Source organism: Ambystoma mexicanum, chromosome 5q, assembly GCF_040938575.1.
Source record: "Ambystoma mexicanum isolate Mex_15411 chromosome 5q, UKY_AmexF1_1, whole genome shotgun sequence".
In the NCBI taxonomy this organism is placed as follows: domain Eukaryota; kingdom Metazoa; phylum Chordata; class Amphibia; order Caudata; family Ambystomatidae; genus Ambystoma; species Ambystoma mexicanum.
The window spans coordinates 46,740,694-46,761,538 of NC_090933.1; the positions used below are offsets into that span (position 1 = coordinate 46,740,694).

General features: G+C 45.8%; 1 protein-coding gene across 2 annotated transcripts in view; it reads left to right on the plus strand.

Annotated features, from left to right (window-relative positions):
• Nucleotides 1-20,845, plus strand: part of TBC1D7 (TBC1 domain family member 7) — a 474,622-nt gene that overhangs the window by 361,699 nt on the left and 92,078 nt on the right. For both annotated transcript variants that reach the window (XM_069620493.1, XM_069620492.1), the window contains exon 6: nt 13,815-13,960. In XM_069620493.1, the coding sequence (XP_069476594.1) occupies nt 13,815-13,960 (146 nt within the window). The remainder of the gene's footprint in view (nt 1-13,814; nt 13,961-20,845) is intronic.

Here is a 20,845-nt window from a genome sequence, read left to right on the forward strand (position 1 = left end):
TCCCAAAGGGGACGAACGGGATGGTTTCCTTGCTATGGTTCAGGATGGCAAGGATGCTATGTGTGAGGCCGTTCAGTCGGGTTTGGACTTGGCGGATTGTGTCAGCCGGTCCATGGCGGCGAGCACCGTAATGCGCAGGTTTGCGTGGTTGCGGAAGTCTGGGTTCGCTCCTGATGTGCAGTCCCGGCTCCTCAACATGCCTTTTGATGGTGAACACCTTTTTGGCAGCAAGGCTGACGAGAGCCTTGAGAGGTTGCAGACCTCCAAAGCTGCAGCGAAGTCGTTGGGCGCTGCAGTTCGCCAACCTCCGCCTTTTCGTCCTAGGGGACAGCTTTGGAGGGGAGGTTCCTTTCGCTATTACTCGTCCTTCAGTAAAGCGAGGGGAGCTAGCAGTCACAGAGGCCATCGTAAGAGTGCCAGAGGTGGACACAAAGGTACTCGAGGTGCCAAGGCCGCTCGGGCAGTTGCCTCTTTACCCTCAGGCAACGCCGCAGCCGCTACCACTCAGTCATGAGGCCAGGTCCCATGGTTCGCCGGTTGGGGGAAGGCTGGCGCAGCATCTTGTAGAGTGGCAAGCCATTACTTCGGATGTGTGGGTTCTGGAGATCATAACCCACGGCTACTGTCTTCCTTTTCGGCAGAGGCCTCACGACAATCCACCAGGGAGCCTCTCTTTGAAGAGTCCGGATCCGCTCTTTGCGCAGGAAATTCAAGCCCTGCTGGAGAAAGGCGCCATAGAACTGGTGCATGTAGCGGAGAGGAACAAGGGATGGTATTCCCTTTATTTTTTGATATCGAAGAAAGACGGGGGATTGAGACCCATCATGGACTTGCGCGGTTTGAACAAACTCCTCAGGAAGGACAAGTTCAAGATGGTGACTCTTTCTCAAGTCCTCCATGCCCTTCAACTTCAGGACTGGTTGGTGTCTCTCGACCTCAAGGATGCTTACTTCCATGTGCCGATCCATCCCAAGCACAAGAAGTACCTGAGGTTCACAGTTGGCGACTCGCACTTTCAGTTTCGGGTCCTGCCGTTCGGATTGACCTCCGCCCCAAGGGTTTTCACCAAGCTCATGGTGGTGGTGGCACTGCATCTCAGGAAAGGGGGGATTCACGTCTACCCCTACCTGGACGATTGGTTGATCAGGGGGAGCTCTCCCGAGCAAGTCCTGGATCATCTGTCCGTCACCTGCCACTCCCTTCACAGGCTGGGCTTCTCCCTCATTTAAAGAAGTCCCATTTGACACCAACGCAGCGGCTCCAGTACATCGGAGCAGTGCTCGGCATGTCCCTGGGGCAGTGTTTTCCTCCTCAGGTGAGGGCTCTTCACATTCAGCAGATGGTGCACAAGTTTCAGTTGGCCCAGAATCTCCCAGCGTCCGAGTTCTTGAGACTGCTCGGCCTCATGGCATCCTGCATTCTTCTGGTGCCAGAGATCTTTGCAGTGGGCACTCAAGCTACAGTGGTCTCAGTCCTCCGGCAGGCTGTCGGACCCTGTTCAGGTGCCGCCCTCGGTGGCCCGGGACCTTCTGTGGTGGGCCGTCGAGGGCAATCTGATGAAGGGGGCCCCATTTTGGCCGGAGGTGACGATCATGACGGACGCATCCCTCACGGGATGGGGAGCTCATGCCAACGAGTTGACAGTCAGCGGTCGTTGGTCTCCGTCGGAGTCCAGACTCCATATCAATCTGTTGGAGCTGACAACGAGATGGCAGACGCTCTGAGCAGGCAGAGCACGATCTCTCACAAGTGGGAGCTGGCTCAGGAGATTCTCCTGGAGATCTTTGCCCTTTGGGGGACCCCTCAAGTGGATCTCTTCGCCTCCAGTGTCAACCGGAAGGGCGAAGGTTTTGCTCGCGGGAATTTCCTCCAAAAGGAGCCTTAGACGCGTTTGTGGTGGAGTGGTCATTCCCACTGCTGTACGCGTTTCCTCCAGTCCCCGTCATCCCGCAAGTTGCTCCGGCGTGGGCCCGGAGGACGTGGTACCCGGACCTTCTCGACTTGTCCATCTGCCCTCCACGTCGTCTTCCCTACCGAGACGATCTGCTCTCACGGGAGGGGGGTCAGGTTCTCCATCCAGAGGTCAGATCCCTCAGAGGTATAAGGATTGGGACCTCCCTGAAGACGTGATGGAGGTGTTGCTCTCGGCCAGGCGGCCGGCAACTAAGTCTCTGTACCGTTGCCATTGGAGAAAGTTCTGCGACTGGTGCAGAGTTAAGAATGTGGATCCTTTTTTTTGTGACAGTCCCATGGTTCTGTCTTTTTTGCTTTCTGTGGCCCACAGGGGCTTGCAAGTGGGGACCATTAAAGGTTACCTGGCGGTGCTATCCATATTTAAGCACTCGTCTGAGGAGTGTTCCCATTTTAAGATTCCTTTAATTTCGCAGTTTTTGAAAGGGCTCACTAATGTGTTCCCTCCGTCACCTTTTCTGGTGCCAGGTTAGGATTTGAACCTTGTTCTTAAGTTTATTATGGGTGCTCCGTTTGAGTCTTTACATTCTTGCCCTTTGAGGCTGTTGACTCTGAAAACTGTGTTTTTGGTTGCGGTTACTTCCGCTCGCAGAGTGAGTGAGTTACAGGCACTTTCAGTTAAGCCACCCTTCACTGTGTTTCAGAAGGACAGGGTTGTCCCCAGAGTTCGTCCTTCTTTTCTTCCGACGGTGGTTTCAGACTTTCATTTGAGCCAGAAGGTTGTTCTTCCGGCGTTCTATCCTCCTCCACATCCTGGTAAGGAAGAGGAGAGGCTCCATAGGCTTGATCCTCGCAGAGCGTTGAGCTTTTATATTTCGCGCATGTCCCGGGTCAGAGTGGACGATCAATTTTTCATTGGTTACGCTGGAAAGCTTTTGGGGCAAGCTGTGGCGAAACAGACTTTGTCTCGTTGGATTATTTTAGCTATCTCCGAGTGTTACCGCTTGGCGGGTAAGGACCCTCCGGCTGGCTTGCGGGCCCAGTCTACCAGAGGAGTTGCTGCATCTACTGCCCTGCAGAGGGGTGTTCCTATTCGTCACATCTGTGATGCAGCCACCTGGGCTTCTGTACATACTTTTGTACGTCACTATTCCCTCGATTCCATCAGAGGGCAAGATCTGGCCTTTGGCAAGGCAGTTCTCCATTCCGCAATTTGATTGGGCATGCTAAATTTGTATTCTAAATTCTTTCCCACCTCCTTGCTTGGTACTGCTTTGGGAGTCTGTCATAGATATGGAATATGTCGGAGGACCCAATCCCCTCGAAGAACAAGTTACTTTCTTACCTGGTAACGTTCTTTCGATGGGATGGTCCGACGACGTATTCCATATCGCTCCCTCCCTGCCTTCCCCGCTGCAGAATTTCTTTTGCGATTGCAGCTTGCGTTCCGCAAGGTCTTGTGTGTCTGACTGGAAGAAATCTGGTGGCACACGTTCTGGGAAAAAACTATAACTGAGGCTATGGACGTCGTGCGTCCTACTTATCACATCGGGTGACGTCGGCCGTCGGAGGAGGTCCTCTGGGACGGCTCAACGACGCAGGACGCAGACGCCAAAGATTTTCCGAAGCAGCACAGCTGTGGACATTACCTGTCATAGATATGGAATACGTCGGAGGACCATCCCATCGAAAGAACGTTACCAGGTAAGAAAGTAACTTGTTCTTCTGAGGAATCCCCTCATTTGCGTCTGCATCTGGGGCTTGGGAGCTTTCTAGACCGCATTAATGTTATCTTGGGAGAAGTGCTGTTGGCCTGCAGATAGATCAGGGCCTGAATATGGGTTCAAGCATATCTGCAACTGTTCCTCAGACAGAAGCTCTGTGACCTTTCTGAGCAAGAGATGTCAATAGATCAAGCGAGTCCTCTTTGCAAGCTTTCAAGGAGGGGGATGCCAGTATGAGATCATCCACGTATTGCACTAGTACAGATCCTCCTTTGAACTCTAGCAAGCCAAGAACCCTTTTCCGTATTTGAAAGAAGAGTAGGGCTTTCAGCATACCCCATCGGAATCCTAGTGACTATGTACTGCAAGTTTGTATAAGTAAAGGTGAACGAGAGCAAAATGTGCCGCAGTAGCAGGAATGCAAGACAATCTAGTGGCTGGGTTTGGAACTACAGGAAAGGTGGGTAAGACGGCAGCATTCAACACGTGCAGGTTTTGAATAAAACAATAAACATCTTTACCTGGTTTCTTAGTTGGAAGAATTGGTGGGTTACAAGGGCGAAGAGTGGGCACAATCATTCCTGGCATTGAGAAGTGATTTAATTAAAGGTTGAATACCTTCCTCCGCTTGTTTGGAAATAGGGTAGCTGAGGCACACATGGAAGGGGCTTGGCTGAGTTCAGGGTAATCTTTACATGTTCGGCATGCAACCAACATCGTTTGAATGTGTGGACGGGCCGTAATTTGGAGGAAACTGTCCAACAATCCCTGTTAGCACAACAAAGAGTCATTCCGGATTCCCAGTGTCAAATTCCCCTCTTACTGAAACACAGCCAAAATCTCCAGTTCCCGATGAAGGGGGATGTCGAGAAAAATGCCTTCTGGGGAGAAGTAGATGGAGCAACTCATTTTGTATAACAAATACGAATCGCAAACATTCACAGGGTTGCAAGAACCAAGCAGAAGGCATGTCCTTCTCAAATAGGTCCTAGAGTAACAGCGGGTGAGGCATGGGGTGGGGTATCGGCATACCACCAGTGCCAACCGCATTAATGATTTCATTAGTGCCCACAACATTAAGAAATTCAGCAGCTTTTACTGCGGAGTGCAAAGCCCTAATATCTACTAAGCATATTACCTTTTTATCCATCGACCACACAATTTGCATAAGCTGCAACAGGCTAAAAGTGTATCAGTGGGTAAACAATCTCATGGGCTCCCTTACTGTCCTAATGGGTATTCAATGTGCTTGGCCGTGGAAGCAGAGCAAATGCAAGTGAAGCAAGGGCTGTCGATTGACTGGCTTATCCTCCCTGTGATGGTCTGTTTGGACATTCCGCTTACGAGTGACAAAATTCTTTACAATAATTACACTGATCATTATACGCATTTTCAGTCTGTCCATCGTTGTTCCCAAATTCGGCTTGTGGGGCAGGGACTCTCCCTCTTTCCCATCTTCCTGAAGCAGGCCAGAAGCCTCGACTCCCCCTGAGAGGGTTGCAACTGCCGTGTCTGTAAAGCCATGAGCTTTGCTTCCATACTTTCCTTTGGTCTTTTGGCTTTCTCAAAAGTGTTGTGCAGCTAACAGAACCTCTGTTAAATTATTTACTTCCCAACCATTCAAACTTTACTTTATCCCTTCGGCCACTTTCGTTTGCAGACCCATAGCAAGCTGTGATACTACAGTTGGTGGGGCGATAGGGGTATGTGCTGAATCTGGGGATTCAGTCACTTCCTTTGAGGCTAGGGAGGTGAGCCCGCTACGCAACATTCCCCCTAGGGGTGAAGGCAAGCAGGACCTCGCAGGGAGAGGCTTCCCTGTTGCGGATACATACTCTTTTTCCCATTAAGGAACTACCTTGTCATTTTCCTCAAACATCCAGTACAATCCTATCAATGCACAGACAACTAGACTCCTCTTACATCTTTTATTGTAAGATAACAACAGAAGAAAAGTATTGGCCAGTTACTGTGAAGAGTAAGAACATCTGAGTGATAAAGACTACCTGTCTGTCAATCACTGAAACAAAGAAACCTAGAGGAGTTACGAAGAGTCCAGTTTCAACACAAAGGAAGGACTATCTTGAAGCTGGGAAAGCCCCAGCATGGCGTAATAAAAATGGGATGGCCAAGAGAGCCAGGGAGAGAGACCCCAGGAGTTTCAAACCGGCTGGCAGAGGGAAGTTGGTAACTCGGGGAGAAAGCTGGTTTGTGCATCGGCAAACGGCAAGAAAGACTAAGTGCCCGAAGTGCACTACCTGTAGAACAGCTGGAGAGAGGTTGTCAAGCGGCTAGAGGTCCCTGGAAGGATGTGCGAATGGGACTGGCGAGGAATCCCAACCCTGGCGTGCCTGAAGCAAAGCACCCAGATAACATACCGGGACAGGTTTGTCAGGTTGAAGAGAACCCCAGGAGGCAACCGAGCACAAGAGGTGGTTGCAAGGAAGGAGAAAGAGAGAAGAACCCTTTTTTTGCTGATACCACATACTGACACTGACGTGTGTCAAGTGAGGGAACAGAAGAAGAGCGAGAAGCTGCCTGACTAAAAACGGAACGGAAACGAGGAAGAACGCTGACCTGTTGATGCAGCCCTGTTACACCAAAGGTAAAGGGAAGAGTGGGACACCCATGGTAAAGGGCGTGAAAGATATACGGGATATTCATAGTTATGTGTTTTGTTGAACCAAATATGAAGATTGGAGTAATCCTATTGTCCCAGTGAATTGCAAGAGCATAAGAGAAGTGAAAATCACTCTGGGATGTATCATAATTGTCCTTATGAGTGGCAAGACTGTAAGAAAAGTGAAACTCTGTCAGAAACTTACATTCTCGTCCCAGTGAACTGCAAGAGTATGAGAAGAGTGTGGATTAGTCAGGGACTCGTCAAACTTGTCACAGGGAATGGCAGGTTATAAGAGCGAAAATCACCCAGAGACTTATCACATCGGTCCCAGTGAATGGCAATATGAGAAGAGTGTGGACCCGTTAGGGACTCGTCATACTCCCAGTGCATGGAAAGATCACCAGAAGAGCCTGAGTGAAGCAAAAACGGAACCTACTTCAGTGAGAAGACCAACACCAAAAGGAAAGAGTTGTTCTGAGAACAGGTTTGTTTGTCCTACAGAAGAAAGAGCCAGGAAACAGAGGAAGTCTATATGAGAATCTAAAGAGCCCAAGGAACCAAAATACTAGGGCCTGGAAAAGTCCCTTGAAAACTGAAGGTCTTATCACGAGAGATAGCAAGAAACTATCTGAAGATCTCGTATAGAATTATGATTGGTTATTTATAACGTCCTTAATACCGAAGAGGTTTCTAAGTCACGTTTGATCTGTGGACGACGATTATCTTATGGACGCCCTAACTGATATAGCGCAGTGTTCTCCTCATGCTACAAATTGGATTAAATCCTTCCCATAAACAGACAATCCTCAATCTCCTGGGATAGTGTCTCCTCCCAGTCAGGCCCAATTTTGTGTGGAGTTCCACCAGGAGCATGTATCTCACCGTTTTTATTCAGTCTTTACATTAAACCTCTCTGTAGCCTACTGGAGTCATTTGGGATCACGTTTACCAACTATGCTGACGACATGGGAAGGACACTAAGAACCTGAACACAATTTTTGAAGTAATAGAGCATTGGATGACCGAGAACTGGCTCTGCCTTAATGAATCTAAGACAGAACTATTCGATTTTGGGAGCTCAGAGGCTAGAGCAAAACTGGGAAACGAATACCGAAATTTTGTTATGCTATATGTTATTCTATATGGTCTTGTATGCCCAAAGGCATCTTGGCGCTAGGAAGAGCAGGTGAGAAGGACCCAATTAAAAGAGAAGTCTTCAGGCCACGTCGAAAGGCCAGATGGTTGGGGGGTTGCATGAAGGGACCATAGAAGTTGGTTCCATGCTTTTGCGGCTGCCACAGAGAAGGCACAGCAGCTGGTTCGTGCATGTCTGACAGGGTACTGAGAGTAATAGGGCAGCCTGCGAGCGAAGGGGACGAGCAGGGATGTAATGAACACATTTCTCCTGGAGATACTCTGCTCCCACCTTTTATAGAAGTCACAGTGAACCAGGCACATAGATTTAAACAGAATTTGTTGTTTAATCGGAAGCCAGTGAAGTTGTTTCAGAAGAGGTGCCATGGGGGTGCGGGCCGGAGGGCGCAGTACTGTTCGAACTGCTGCTTTCTGGAGCATTTGGATGCGATTTAACAGATAGCGGGGTTGGCCGTAGTACAGCGAATTGCAATATCAAAGACACTGTCATTACAGTGGCAGACAAAGTAAAGACCCTAGGAGTGTTCTTTAACACAGCCATTAGTACTGAGGCACAGACCAGTTCCATGGTAAAAAAAAATGTTAACCACTACCTGAAATTGATTCGGAATATTAAACCGCTCCTCTCAGAAGAGAACTGTGCGTCGGTTGGCAGAGCCATCATCCACTCACAAATTGATTATTAAAAATCCCTGTTCATCGGGCGAAGAACAAAATGCATTCATTGTCTGCAAACACTCCAAAATGATGCAGTTCGGATCATTAAGGGCATCCCTAGACAGGAACACATTTCTGAAGGGAGAGAATACCTTAATTGGCTGCCCATTGTGGGTCGTATCCATTTTAAAATGGCCACTCTGGTCCATAAATGCCTTTATGGTAATGCCCCAAACTCTCTGAAGTGCCACACGTTTTTCTATGTTCCCAACTGTGCCTTAAGATTGGCCAACTTGGGAACAATTAAATCGCTCAGGTTCAAAAAGGCCAGAGAGTTTGGTAGAGCCTTCCCTACGAGGGCTGCCCAGATGTGGAATGCGCTCCCAGGCCTACTTCGACTGAAAATAAAATGTTAATATTTTCCTGCTCAATTGAAAACACTTCTGTTCAAATGAGTCAATAAACATTAACCAGGAAAACATGGCAAGTCCCATACGCTATGTTTTTTTCCCATTTATTCATTGTCCTCGTAATGTTTTTCTGCGCCCTGATAAGTAAATAAATAAATAAAATAAGCGTGCACCCGGGATTCAAACTTGTGTTGCTCTGCGTCGTCTTACTTCCAAGACGAGCACATTGCCACTGAGCTATACTACCCGTAGAAGAGAAGTTTGCTGAAAAGCAATCCAGGAGAAGGGAGTGATTCTCCTGGCCTTTAGTTGTTCAGTACAAGTGATAGGGTCAGAGCAGCTTAGATTTGGACGGATGACAGACTTTTACTTTGGACTTCACTATTGACGACAAGCATCCAACTTTAGTTGTGTTAGGTAGGGAAACCCTTGGGTTTCCCTATCCCCTAGGTAGACCAAGTTAGGCATTCCTCTTTATTATTTCCTAATAAATGTTTTGAAAATGGCACCTTTTGGTCTGTCTCCTCCTGACTTACCACAGGTATTATCTATGATTTCTGAATTTTGATCAAAGCATCATTTCAGTCTTTTGAGAAAGTCTGCTGGATTTTCGCCCTTCGCTTGTTTACATTAGTTCATTTTGGACCAATCACTTTCCCTTGGGCAGATTTCAACGAACTGTACAAATCGGTCAGTAAATGTTTTTAGACCTTCAGTGGGATATTCTTGGGCTAGCAAGTTACATCTCTGTTTAAGCGTGGTCGAAGTCTGCAGGGAGAGCAGCTCTCAATAATTGATTGCGGTCAGTGCATATGGGCATGTAACAGTTATGACCTGCAGTTCTTACTGAAATTTGATCGGATCCTCCTGGATTTACTGGACAATGTTAAGCAGATCGGCAGCGCTCCATGGTACGTATATAGAAAGCCACGGAGATACCGCTCCTGGGAACTGTCTTAAAAGGAACAATGCATGGCATTTTGAAACACAATTCTGTTGTATATAAAGCGCCTTACAAATGAGCAATAAAATAAAAAAAAATCATAGTTGGAGGGACAGGCCTTTGAAAACACTTCAAAGGTATTGTAGGCACCTGTTGATTCGGACCCGAAGAGCCTGGATACCTGACACTGGATGGTGTCAGGACAGGAAGTGATCGTGACGGGCTGGTGAATGATTGTATTGGAGTGGACTGGTTGTACAAGAGTAGTTCACTCACAGTTGAATTGGGACTTGAAACTACACTGGGTTCGCTTTGATGTAGCACGGGAGCGGAGGCAGAAATGCAGTGGAATGGGTGTCAGATTCAAGATAGCAGGGTTACGAGTCAAGAATGCCCTCTGGTGTGTTTTTTTTAAATTTTTATTGTTGTTGGTGGGGGTACCCCTTGGATCACTACATACAGAAGGCCTCTTTTCTTTTAGCACCTGCAGGTTGGTGCACTGACTCTGCTTTTTGGGTTTTAACTTGCTCTTGCAGCTTCTCCTGTGCGTCCATGAGCACATGCCTTTTAGTTTCTGGCTGTCTCTTGGCTGGCTCGAAGTAACAATCTAGGTAGCTATCCCACTGTTGCACTTTCACACCTTTTGCTTCGAGGGATCCTGCAAGAATAAGATTCGGCATGTCAAATGTGCCTCTCTGAGGAAACAGTTTAGCTTTGTCTTCTTGACAATCATAGTGCCATTTGTCCAGGTACTTACTTGTTCTGTGTGTTTTATGTTTATACATGAAGTGGGCTGGACTTCTTTTAGGAAGAAGCAGCACTTCTCTAGACTGGCTAGTACCCATTCTCACAGGGGATCACAAGCAACGGTTTATTGAGCAACCAGGTCTGTGTTGCTCTCCATCAGCCCCAAGGGCTCTCACACTCTGTATGCTGGGGGAGTCGATCCGGCTCATGCTGACCCCTGTAGCTCACTATTCGGAGGTTCACGCTTCTCCTCCACCAGTATTCCAGATACACTTTCAGTGTTGTGGTCATAACCCCTCTACCCATAATTTCACCGTTTAGTGTTGGTCCCCCTTAAGGTACCAAGTATTAAAAGCTATCAAGATCCAGAGATTGGGTTTGGGAAGAGCTGAGGTGAAGGACACGTACGGAAGAAAGCAAAGCCTGTAACAGCTCCCGTTCTAGGATAGAAAGAGGTGAAACAAGTTCTCTTTGCCATGAAATTGCACATGTAGGGTTTATGTCAGGAAGGGTTAGACAAGAGAAGACAATGGGGTTATCATCTCATATTTATTCTCCATAGCTCTACCAGGTTCATGTATAGAAGACTATCTCCTTACTCTTATTATCATGAGTAATTGTATTTTTTTACTTGGTGCCATCCATCGTTGGCAATACTTGGGTGCCAGTTACATTCATATTCATTTGTCTGTAAATGCATGCCAGCCGCTTCTTTATTGTTTTATTTTTTTATCCAGACCAGATTGAGATTAAGATAAGTATGCTACCTTCCCTCTTTGTTTCTGTATTTTCTTTTACGAGAGCAGATTATTCCGAGACTGTTCCCGGAACCTGATTCCCTCAACCCACTACTAGAGACAACACAGCACAACAAGACACAATAGCATAATACCAGAACAACACATAGCAATGCAAGTAACTGCGCTCACCAATCAACGCTTTGTCTGCTCTTGTTCTGTGGCTGCTCTGCCTACTTCCCCGAAAACCCGGATGCACCTGCCAGCGATCCCTCGCTTCAGACCATATTGTCTGACCTTGGGGATCGCCGTGAAGTTGCTCCCGGCGACCCCTGCGTTTTTGCCGCAGGACAGCAGGAATCCAGCAAATGGGCCAATCAGTCGGTAAGCGTATTTAATGGCAGTTGGCAAAGCAGCAGACAAAAAAATTCCACAAGACACACCAGATTCCTATTCCTGCGTGGGACATGATACAGTAACCCCCTCGCCCTCTTCCCAGGTTTACATAGCTTTTATATGAACACATAACATTGGTAGTCTATGCAAGGGGTGCACCAAGCAACTTTCGATGGACACAAAATAGAATGGATCATGGTATCTTCATTCTGTTCTACCTGGTTCTCATAATATGGTGTATGAGCATCAACTAGGCCCTCATGCGTTTGCAAGTAAACTTTGCAACATGAAGCAGACCTATTCAGATACATTTCTAGGATGTCAGCATTTTCTACTACGTCTACAGTGCAGCTAATTCTACACGCTAAAGCTGTCTTGCCTAGCTAGGCGTAGTTCTAAAACCCACTTGCCTGTGCCAAACAGGAAATACGCAAGATGCGGCCAGACTATGAAGCGGGGCTCCTTCTCTCAGCATACCTTGTGTACACTCACTTAAGACATGCTCACAACAACATACGGTTAGGCTACTTTTTTTGAGGTGGTGCAGTACAATTCAAGATGGCGTACATGAGCATAGGCTAAACTCTGTGAGTAAAGCATAGTAAGTGTTTGAATGAATAGCAGTATAGATATCATTTTCCACTGCAAGGGCCTTCCTTCCTTTTTTTTATGTACAGTGGTTTTCAGACTATCAGTAATATCAAGGAACTGACGTAGTAAGTAAAAATGACTCACTGTAGTATCAACTGTACTCTTAGTGCAAAGTTCCCTTTCTGCCAAATACTCCTCCTCTTGGTCCCTCTGATTAGAGTCCAACAACCTCACAGTAATAAAAGGTATGATGATTGGGGTGAAGAGCATGTGTTGAGGGAGGTCCTATGAGATAGGCTTACCCGCTCATTCGTCTCAGCATTGCTTTAGAAGTAATGCTACCACACAATATGATTCAGTCCAGTCCCCTTCCATTGCCAAATTTGTGAACGGTAATCAATCTAGACAAACATTTGGGACTATTTCATGTTTCTGGTTTGATCTCTCTTTTTCTTGTCTTCATTTCTCGCTTAGTGCATGCAACATATTTATTCCATAACAACCCAAGCATTTCTTATTTCTAGAGCCTGACAGAAAACACAAAGGGAGAGAAAAATCTTAATGATAGAATGGCATAAAATATACATATCTGTTTAGGTACATTAGATCATTACACCCTACGCTCCAGGGTGAACAGGGTGGTAATGGCTGGTATGCCTGAGCAAGGTAGGCTTCTGCAGACATCGCATCTCTGTGATTTTGGCGATGTTCACCCCAAAAAGCGTGGCTTAATGCTTTCGGCCATCAACCAGGGGTTAAAAGCTATATTTTGTTTATAGGACACTGGCTTTGCGCGACTTGCATGTTCCACTTTAAAATACCTACAAAACAAAATGGCAGGCATTGGATACAATTAGCATGGACCCGGGAGGTGGGAGGATGGGAAGCTGACCTGGGCACAGGAGGGGAGATGTGAGGTAAGTGGTGTCAGGGTTGGTGGGCAGGTTTCCAGAAGAGGTGGAATAAAACAGCCTGTAGCACTGGGCAAGCAGAACAATGGCAGCCTGTGGAACATCCGCCTGGAGGCTGGCATTGAACACATATGTTCTCTGCCGGTTTCGAGCCATGTTCCTTGCTTCTGGATTGGCTAGCTCCTCTCCCTCTCGTGGTAATATCAAATCTTTCAAAACTCAGCAGCAGGTAACAAGCAAGTCTTCTGCCAATGAGGCTTGAACTGGGGGTAAATCACATTGCTTCTATCACAGGGTTCCCAAGAATAAGGAAAGAAGTGGTGCTTTTGCTGCTGTTTCATTACGCTAGGGATTTGAACATTTGAAAAGGCACAACAATTTTGCTATGACGTCTTGTTTTCATAATCAACATCAATACAAGAATACAAGTGAACAGTTCTGCTCTGACACCTACGCCTCCTACACAGGTCACATATCTTATTAGTGCAATGTATTTTGAGAAAAAAAAAATATGAATCTTAATAGTTGTGGAAAATGGCTAACTATAATTTGTCAACAGTTTTCACTATTGGAACATGTCAACATACTCTTCATGCATTTTTAGTTGTATACTACATGATGTGCTGTCAATTATATTGTTAAATGTTCAGGTTCCTTCACAATGAATACGTTTACATGCCTTTTGCTCTCTTTTCATACTTTTAAGTATGTGTCTAAATTATGGACAGGCCAGTTGCCACCCTTATCAATAAACAAAAGCTACGGTAGATATCTGGAGCTACAGCAATCTCTGGATGAACAGAGTAGGCGATCAAGATCACACACTATACAAATGCTTTTAATTCAATGTCTAAGGTTTTTATACCAGCACCTGAATGAGGATGGGCTCCCAGTTGTGCTGTTTTTATTGGGTTAACGCATCTTATTCAAGTCTGAGTTTGTTCATCTTTTCCTTTGTTGGTAGCTTTCAGGATCTTTATCCGTGGCTTGTTTTGCATTCTTTCTACAGCCAAAGACTTTTGAACATTTCTTGTACCTAGAAGATAACCGGCTGCTGGCACATCTAAAAACCTGCTCTGCTGTCAACAAACTTCCATTCGACCTGTGGTTTAAAAAGTGTTTTGCAGGATGTTTGCCGGAGTCCAGCTTACAAAGGTACAGCATATGTGATGTGGGTAAATGTCTTTGATATGCAGCAGGCTTCTTGGTGGCTAACATTTTCTGGTAATTCTTTGCATACATTGACTGTTTGTCTTTCCTCAAGCCAATAAATGTGAATATTGCTAACCCTAAGAGTGCTAGTGAAAGCAGCTTGACATTACTGCAACACCCCTCATTTGAAACTGTTGAGAAATTGTTGTTGTGCACTAGGAAGATGAGTGATGAAAGGGTGTTACTGGAATTGACCTTCAACTTATCCCAGTTTCGTACCCCACTCTATGTGAATGCATAATCGCTGCCGTCATTGGCCATTTATTTGCTTTTCCTTCTGTGTAAACCCATAACTTCTGTGAAGAGAGCCAGGGAAGTTTCTATGTGACCATGGGGTATGGCCATACATTACAGGGAAAACCTCTACTGTACTCCACCATCAGACCAGCGGAAAAACAGGGAGCACTGATAGAATCTAAGGGAATTTACTTTGCATGGAGAAAATGGAAACCCCCAAACAAGACCAGCTTTGGACCCCACTGATGACTAATGAAAATGTTATGAGGAATTGGGCTGTGCCCTTTTAAATAAATTATAAACCAGTTACACCTATGTACTTAGATGGTACACCATTATAGATTAGACAACGTTTAGTAGAGTCATGAAGGATGCCACCCTCCCCCAATGTAGCCCAAATCCTTAAATTCCAAGATGCAAGCCCTAGTTCCCCTGAGGTCTTCGGATCAGCCTGATTCTGAGTCCCCACTAGACCACTGATTAAAAAACGGCACATGATTTGAAAGGGGTTGTCTTCCTTCGAATCATTTAAATGGACACGACTTTGGGCACGATCGATTATACACAATCTTATCCCTATGTAGGCTTTGATTTTGATGCACAGCCTAATTATGTTCCGATACTCTCCCATAAAAAGCGGCGTGCTAAACTGCTTACTCTCCAAGACAGCGTCAGCTAATAATAGAACACACACTCAGTTAGTGCTCATAATTTCTTATTTATTTTTGAGGTGCCCATTTGCGCGACACGTGTTTCAGCTAACTCAAGCTTTTCTCAGAGCTGGGCAAAGTCTAGTTGTAGTCGTGCTCATTTGTGGTAGGGTTAAATCCCATGTCTCATGTCTCCCTGTTATTGTGCTTTCTGGTACGCATCGGCTCTGTCGGCAAGAGCAACCACAAATGAGCATGACTACAACTAGACTTTGCCCAGCTCTGGGAAAGGCTTGAGTTAGCCCAAACACGTGTCGTGCAAAAGGGCACCTCAAAAATAAATAAGAAATTATGAGCAGTAACTGAGTGTGTGTTCGAATTATTAGCTTGCGCTGTCTTGAGAAATCTCTTCATACAGGTATACAATAGCGGTTTCTGGCTATACCCGCTTTTCTACAAGACGCAACAGATGACTTGCACTTAACCATCAGTAAAGTAATATCAATCTATTCAACCTAACAGGCTCATATAGAGGAGTCGCCGCCTGACCAGCTTACTAAAGCCAAACTTCCTTCTTGTCTACTTACTCTCCAAGCCTGTAAATTTGCTAGAGGCACTGCAGGCTACAGTATGGCCGGCATTGTAAAGCTATACCAGCAATGCTTCGTCCTGGCCATTCTTTATGACCTAGAAGCACTGGCGATGCAGGACCTGAACTGGTTAAACATACTTGAGGGCCATTACTGGCGTGCAGTACTGGGCATGGGTGCCTCGTGCCCTATGCAGTATCTTTGTTTGGAATTGGGCCTTATCTCTCTGAGGGGTATGGCCTTGCATGCGCGTGGATCTTTCTATCTAAAGGCGTGCCCCGCCCCTACCTGCAAACTACTTGCATTATCCGGATGTCATTTTAACTCAGAGAAGGTCCCTCGAGAGTCTAACTTCAAACAATTGAACAAAACCCTCTTCTCAGAGATTGACTGGCCCTTTAACAAACAGAAAGATATGCCATTTATCCACCTGAAAAAATCCTTTGAACACAAATTGAATAGATGGGACTGGAATGTGAATTACACCCACCTGTCTAAATTAAAAGGATATAGTGCTGTGGCCCATATGCATAGATTACCGAAGATCCAGCCCTACTTGCTACTATGCCCGGCCCCCGAGGGTAATGCAATTCATCTTAAGGGTGCGCATAAATGCAATTCCCGGTACTGGCAGTCACTGGCCCCCATTTGAGGGGGCCACTGGAACATCGGACCTGTCGCATCTGTGGTAGATCCGAATCTATAGAGTCAGCCAGACACGTCCTCGCTCTATGCACTAAGCTGGGGCTGGTGTGCATGTGTATGCTTGGAAAACTAGTACACGGGTATGAGGCTATCACTGGGGATTCTTTCTGGGACTGTTGTCTCAACTCCGATACCATAGCATTACAGCTTGCCCTATATAGGGTATAGTCTCAAGTTAAGATCTTCCTTCCTGACCTACAGACTCCAGGTCCCACACCATAGAAACATCCGGTTGGTATGGTTTGTTGCCTGGGGATTCTTTGGAAAGTTTTGCACCCAGCTGTAATAATTGGGGTAGACTATCTTCTTGTGTACATATCTCGCATATATTTATACATGTTTAAATGAAACATGAGCTATGCTGACTGATGAACTCTGAATTGAGTAGAAGTTATCCACAGACCTTGTAGTTTGTATTTGGAGTTGGATTGTGTGCCATTACTGTTGCTAGGTTTTTATTGTTATTATTGTATCATTATTACTGTATTGTAGTACTACTGAGTTATGATGTGTTTCCATGTTTGTGTAAAGTCAACATTTTGTATTATATCACAATACAATTATTATTGAATGATTGAATGGACCTTCTGCCAATCCCCTTTGAAGTTAGCCACACCTGTCAAGCACACCCAGTGGCAACCCAGCAAACAAACGGTGTCATTGAAGAACGTCGCAGTGGAAGCTCTCACAGAAGAGCTTGCCAGCCTTCACATCAGAAAGGCTGATCTACCTCAAATGCTTCAGAATTGTGACTCACTTCTCCAAAAACTGAACACAACCTGGAACCAAGATTAACTGCTATGCCCCGATGAGTAAACATACACTGAATCCTAAGGCTTCCATACCATGGTACACTCAAGAACTCATCAAAAGAATCATCAGAAAATGAAGAAAATACTTGGTGAAAAGCTTCCAGTGAATCTGACCTTGTCCTGCTGAAGGAACTCTCTGCTACACACAGATGACTGATCACCACTGCAAAGCCAAACTACTATAGGAACACAAGGCCAACAACAAAGTACTCTTCAAAGCTATCAACCATCTGCCAGACCCACCATTCCACACCATCAAAAAATACACCACCATAAGCTTTCTTCATCAGTAGGATCATGAACATGATCCGCCAGCACATAGACACCAGTGCCACAACTGACACCACCCCATACATACCATCTCCCAAAACCACAACTGCCTGGACAACTTACAAGACACCCAACATAACTACCAACCTAGCATCACTTAAGACCACATTATTAGTAGATGAAATCCTGCCTGCCTCCATACTCAAGAACCTTCTCACTGAAGCACTCCAGCCTTACCTGGCCATCAACAGCTCCTCACTCAAGGCACCTTCCCCTCGCATCTCAAGAAGCCAACCTGAACCTTGATGACTTTAACTACAGCCCCATTACCCATCTTCCAGTCATAGGTATGATCCTTGACAAAGCAGTAGACCTACAACTCAATGCATTGATGCGAACAACCTCTTTCAGTCCTACCAACCTGACTTAATGCAGCACGGAAACTGCTACCATCAAGGTGATCAACGGTGCTCTTAACATCCTTGATGATGGCCATCTTTTCCTCCTGGTGCTCTGTAACCTCCCATCATCATTGGACACAGTAGACCACCAGACACTCGCCAATATTGTACATCACTGCATGGCGTTCAGTAAGACTGTCCTTGTTCAAATCCTACCTTGCTAATTACCACCAATCATCCACATTGAGTCCTCCATATCACCAACACTACCCATAACCTGAGGAGTCCCACAGGAATCCATCCTCTCCTCCTTGGTCATCAACTTTTAGATGGAACTGCTCGGAATCCTCCCTGCCTTACACAACATCCACATTTACCAAATCGCAGATGAGACACCGCTCTACCTCAAGATATTCTCCATAGAAGACATTCACATGCTCCAGGCTTGCCTGACATTTATCCAGCCCTGGATGTCCAGTCCTGGATGTCCATTGCGTATCTGAAGCTCAACCCCTCCTAGACCGACTTCATACTGCTCACCAACTACACCAAACACCCTTACATCCAGACCTGGCTCTCTGCTTTGAACCTCAAGGTCTTCACACCCAAGCTGACCAACTATGTCAAGTCTCTTGGTTCTAGGTTGACACACCTCCCCTTTGGCCAGCATATAGCAAGGAAGGCAGAAACTGCTTGGGACTAACTATCCGTCCTGAGCGAAATCAAGCCCTTCATGCCAGCAAACAACTTCCAATCTGCTGTCAAAGCCTTGGTTCTCTCCCATCTGGATGTGGCATTACCCTTCTGGAAGGCCTTCCGATGACCACTTATGCACCCCTGAGATGTTTCCTACATGTTGTAGCATCACTTATCAAAGGAATTCCCAAATTCGACCACATCTCCCCGAAACAACATCAAACTTCACAGGCTCCCGCTGCTAGCACATATCTTATCATGTCGCATCATATACAAGGCCCTCGCCCTCAAGCTACCTTGCTGAGAAGCCAAGCATCTCCAGAGGAGTATGTTCCACCAGAAGTAAAACCATTCCCAGACTTTAACTCTACATGTGCAGGAAGGATCCTCCACATCAGCACAAGACTGGCCCCTTTGCTTCTACATTTCAGGAAGGTGCTCCCAACCCTCCTCTTCAAGGACTGGCTCCTTCCTTACACCCAGGATCACACACCCTCCACTCCCCACCTAAACTGAGACTTGGCGATCTGCTACACCTGTTTCCTCACCTAGTTCCTTGTAGATCCTTGGCTGCAGAATTACCTGCCCTACCCTGTTGTTCACTCCCTGCTCCCTTCTTTCTCTGTTTTTCTCACTGTTTACTTCCCCCTATGACTTTAAAGCACTCCATTGCTTCCCGGAGCTAGGTCCACGCTCAATTAATACCCTAATAATGTCAGCTTGGAAATCTCTGAGCACTACATGCAATCGGCCATTGTTTGGCAAAAGCTTTTCTACTCCTTGGTCCTCCATGCACCCACAGTGTATTCTGCTTTCCTGGCTATTGCGTCGAATCCCACACCATGTGATAATCTGAATACCCCACAAGGAGGTTAGAGAGGCGACAACAAAAGCAGGGCTAAGCAGGCCCATAGCCCATGTCGAGCTGAGAATTCAAAAACCTCATGGCGGGTGGAGAGAAGCGACAACCAAAGCAGGGCTGAGCAGGCCCGTAACCAATGTGATGCTGAGTACAAATACCCATGAGGGTGAAGGAGTTTTCTTTTTGTGTTTACTGACCTACCCAGGTCAGGAGAACATGTTACATCTAATAAGGAGAATACAACCTAAAAAACAGGATAAAGTAGGAACTGTTCAGACTGGCTGATAAAGCCATTGATTTGGCCAAGAGGAAAACTGAGTGACTTTTTTTTTTTGTGGGGAGCAGAGATTACTAGAACAGCTGGAAGGCTTGGAAAAACTTTGAGAACTCTTTGTTGGCGGTCAGATAACCAGCCACCCCTAATTTACCTAAGGGAGAGTAACCCTATCTTAAGCCAAAACTTGTATTGTCTTTTCTTTTCATAGTGGTAAGGGTAGATGTTAGGATAGTGTAGGTTTTGATAGAGGACAGAGTTAGCTTTGTAAGACATCTTGACGAGCACCTGTTTTGTTGTGCGTGTAGGGTTTAGAGGAGGCATTATTTATTAAAAAAAATATCCTGTTGAAACATCTCCTCTTGTCCATTTCTTGTCTGACTTACACACTACATAAGACTGTGTTTAATTTTTGTAAGCAAGATGCATGTGACTTTGTTTCTTTTCCCTCAGCACATCCCTGCACCTGAACAACCTAACAGCAACATACATTTAATAGAAAAAAGGATATACAAAATAATCCAGGAAAGGTTAACCTATATTGGTTGAAACTGAAAACTTGTATTTTTCAGTAAGCAAAGCAAACCATAAAAAAACAGTAATCATCAGACAACAATATTACAAACAATGATTAATAAAATGATTAAAATTAGAGCCAGCAGGCTTAAGACCCCCCTATAACCATCTCCATATGCAGATTTAAACCGACTTTAGTAAACATTTTCTCAAGAAAAGGAGGCACTTTAAACACATCATGACAGCCCACCACACCTGGACTGAGTCCGCCCATAACAAATACAAAGCCGGCTTAGAACATCGAAAACCTTGACCCTGCAAAACTGTTTTCAGTGTACACTTTCTTATTGATGAGAATGTGGGGCAAAACAAGAACTAATGCTCTAAATCTTCTTTCGGGGCATCACAGAATAGGCATGATTGGTCCATCTGCCTTTAGACTAAAATGGCACCACTGCTCTCACATGAATAGAATTAAAACGGGCCCTAGTAACAAGAATATGCTGTGAGGGATTCTGAGCCCAACTCAAGTACTTCTAGAGACCTGGGGCCTTAATAATCAAATGTTTCTGTTGGCTGGTCTCATTGTCTCCAGCGACTCTTCTGCCTGCTAAACTGGAGTACACTGGATTTCACCATTTTTACAACTTTAAAAGGTATAAGGCCTGTCGAGTAAAAACATTGGCTCACTTCCGTATCCACCAACACAGCCTTTACGTATCTAAGCCATGGAATCCTCAGGTGGGGGTCGCTTGTGATCAGATAACTGATTAGGTCCTGGGTCAAAATTGCTTTTCTATTCCTCCAAACTCTTA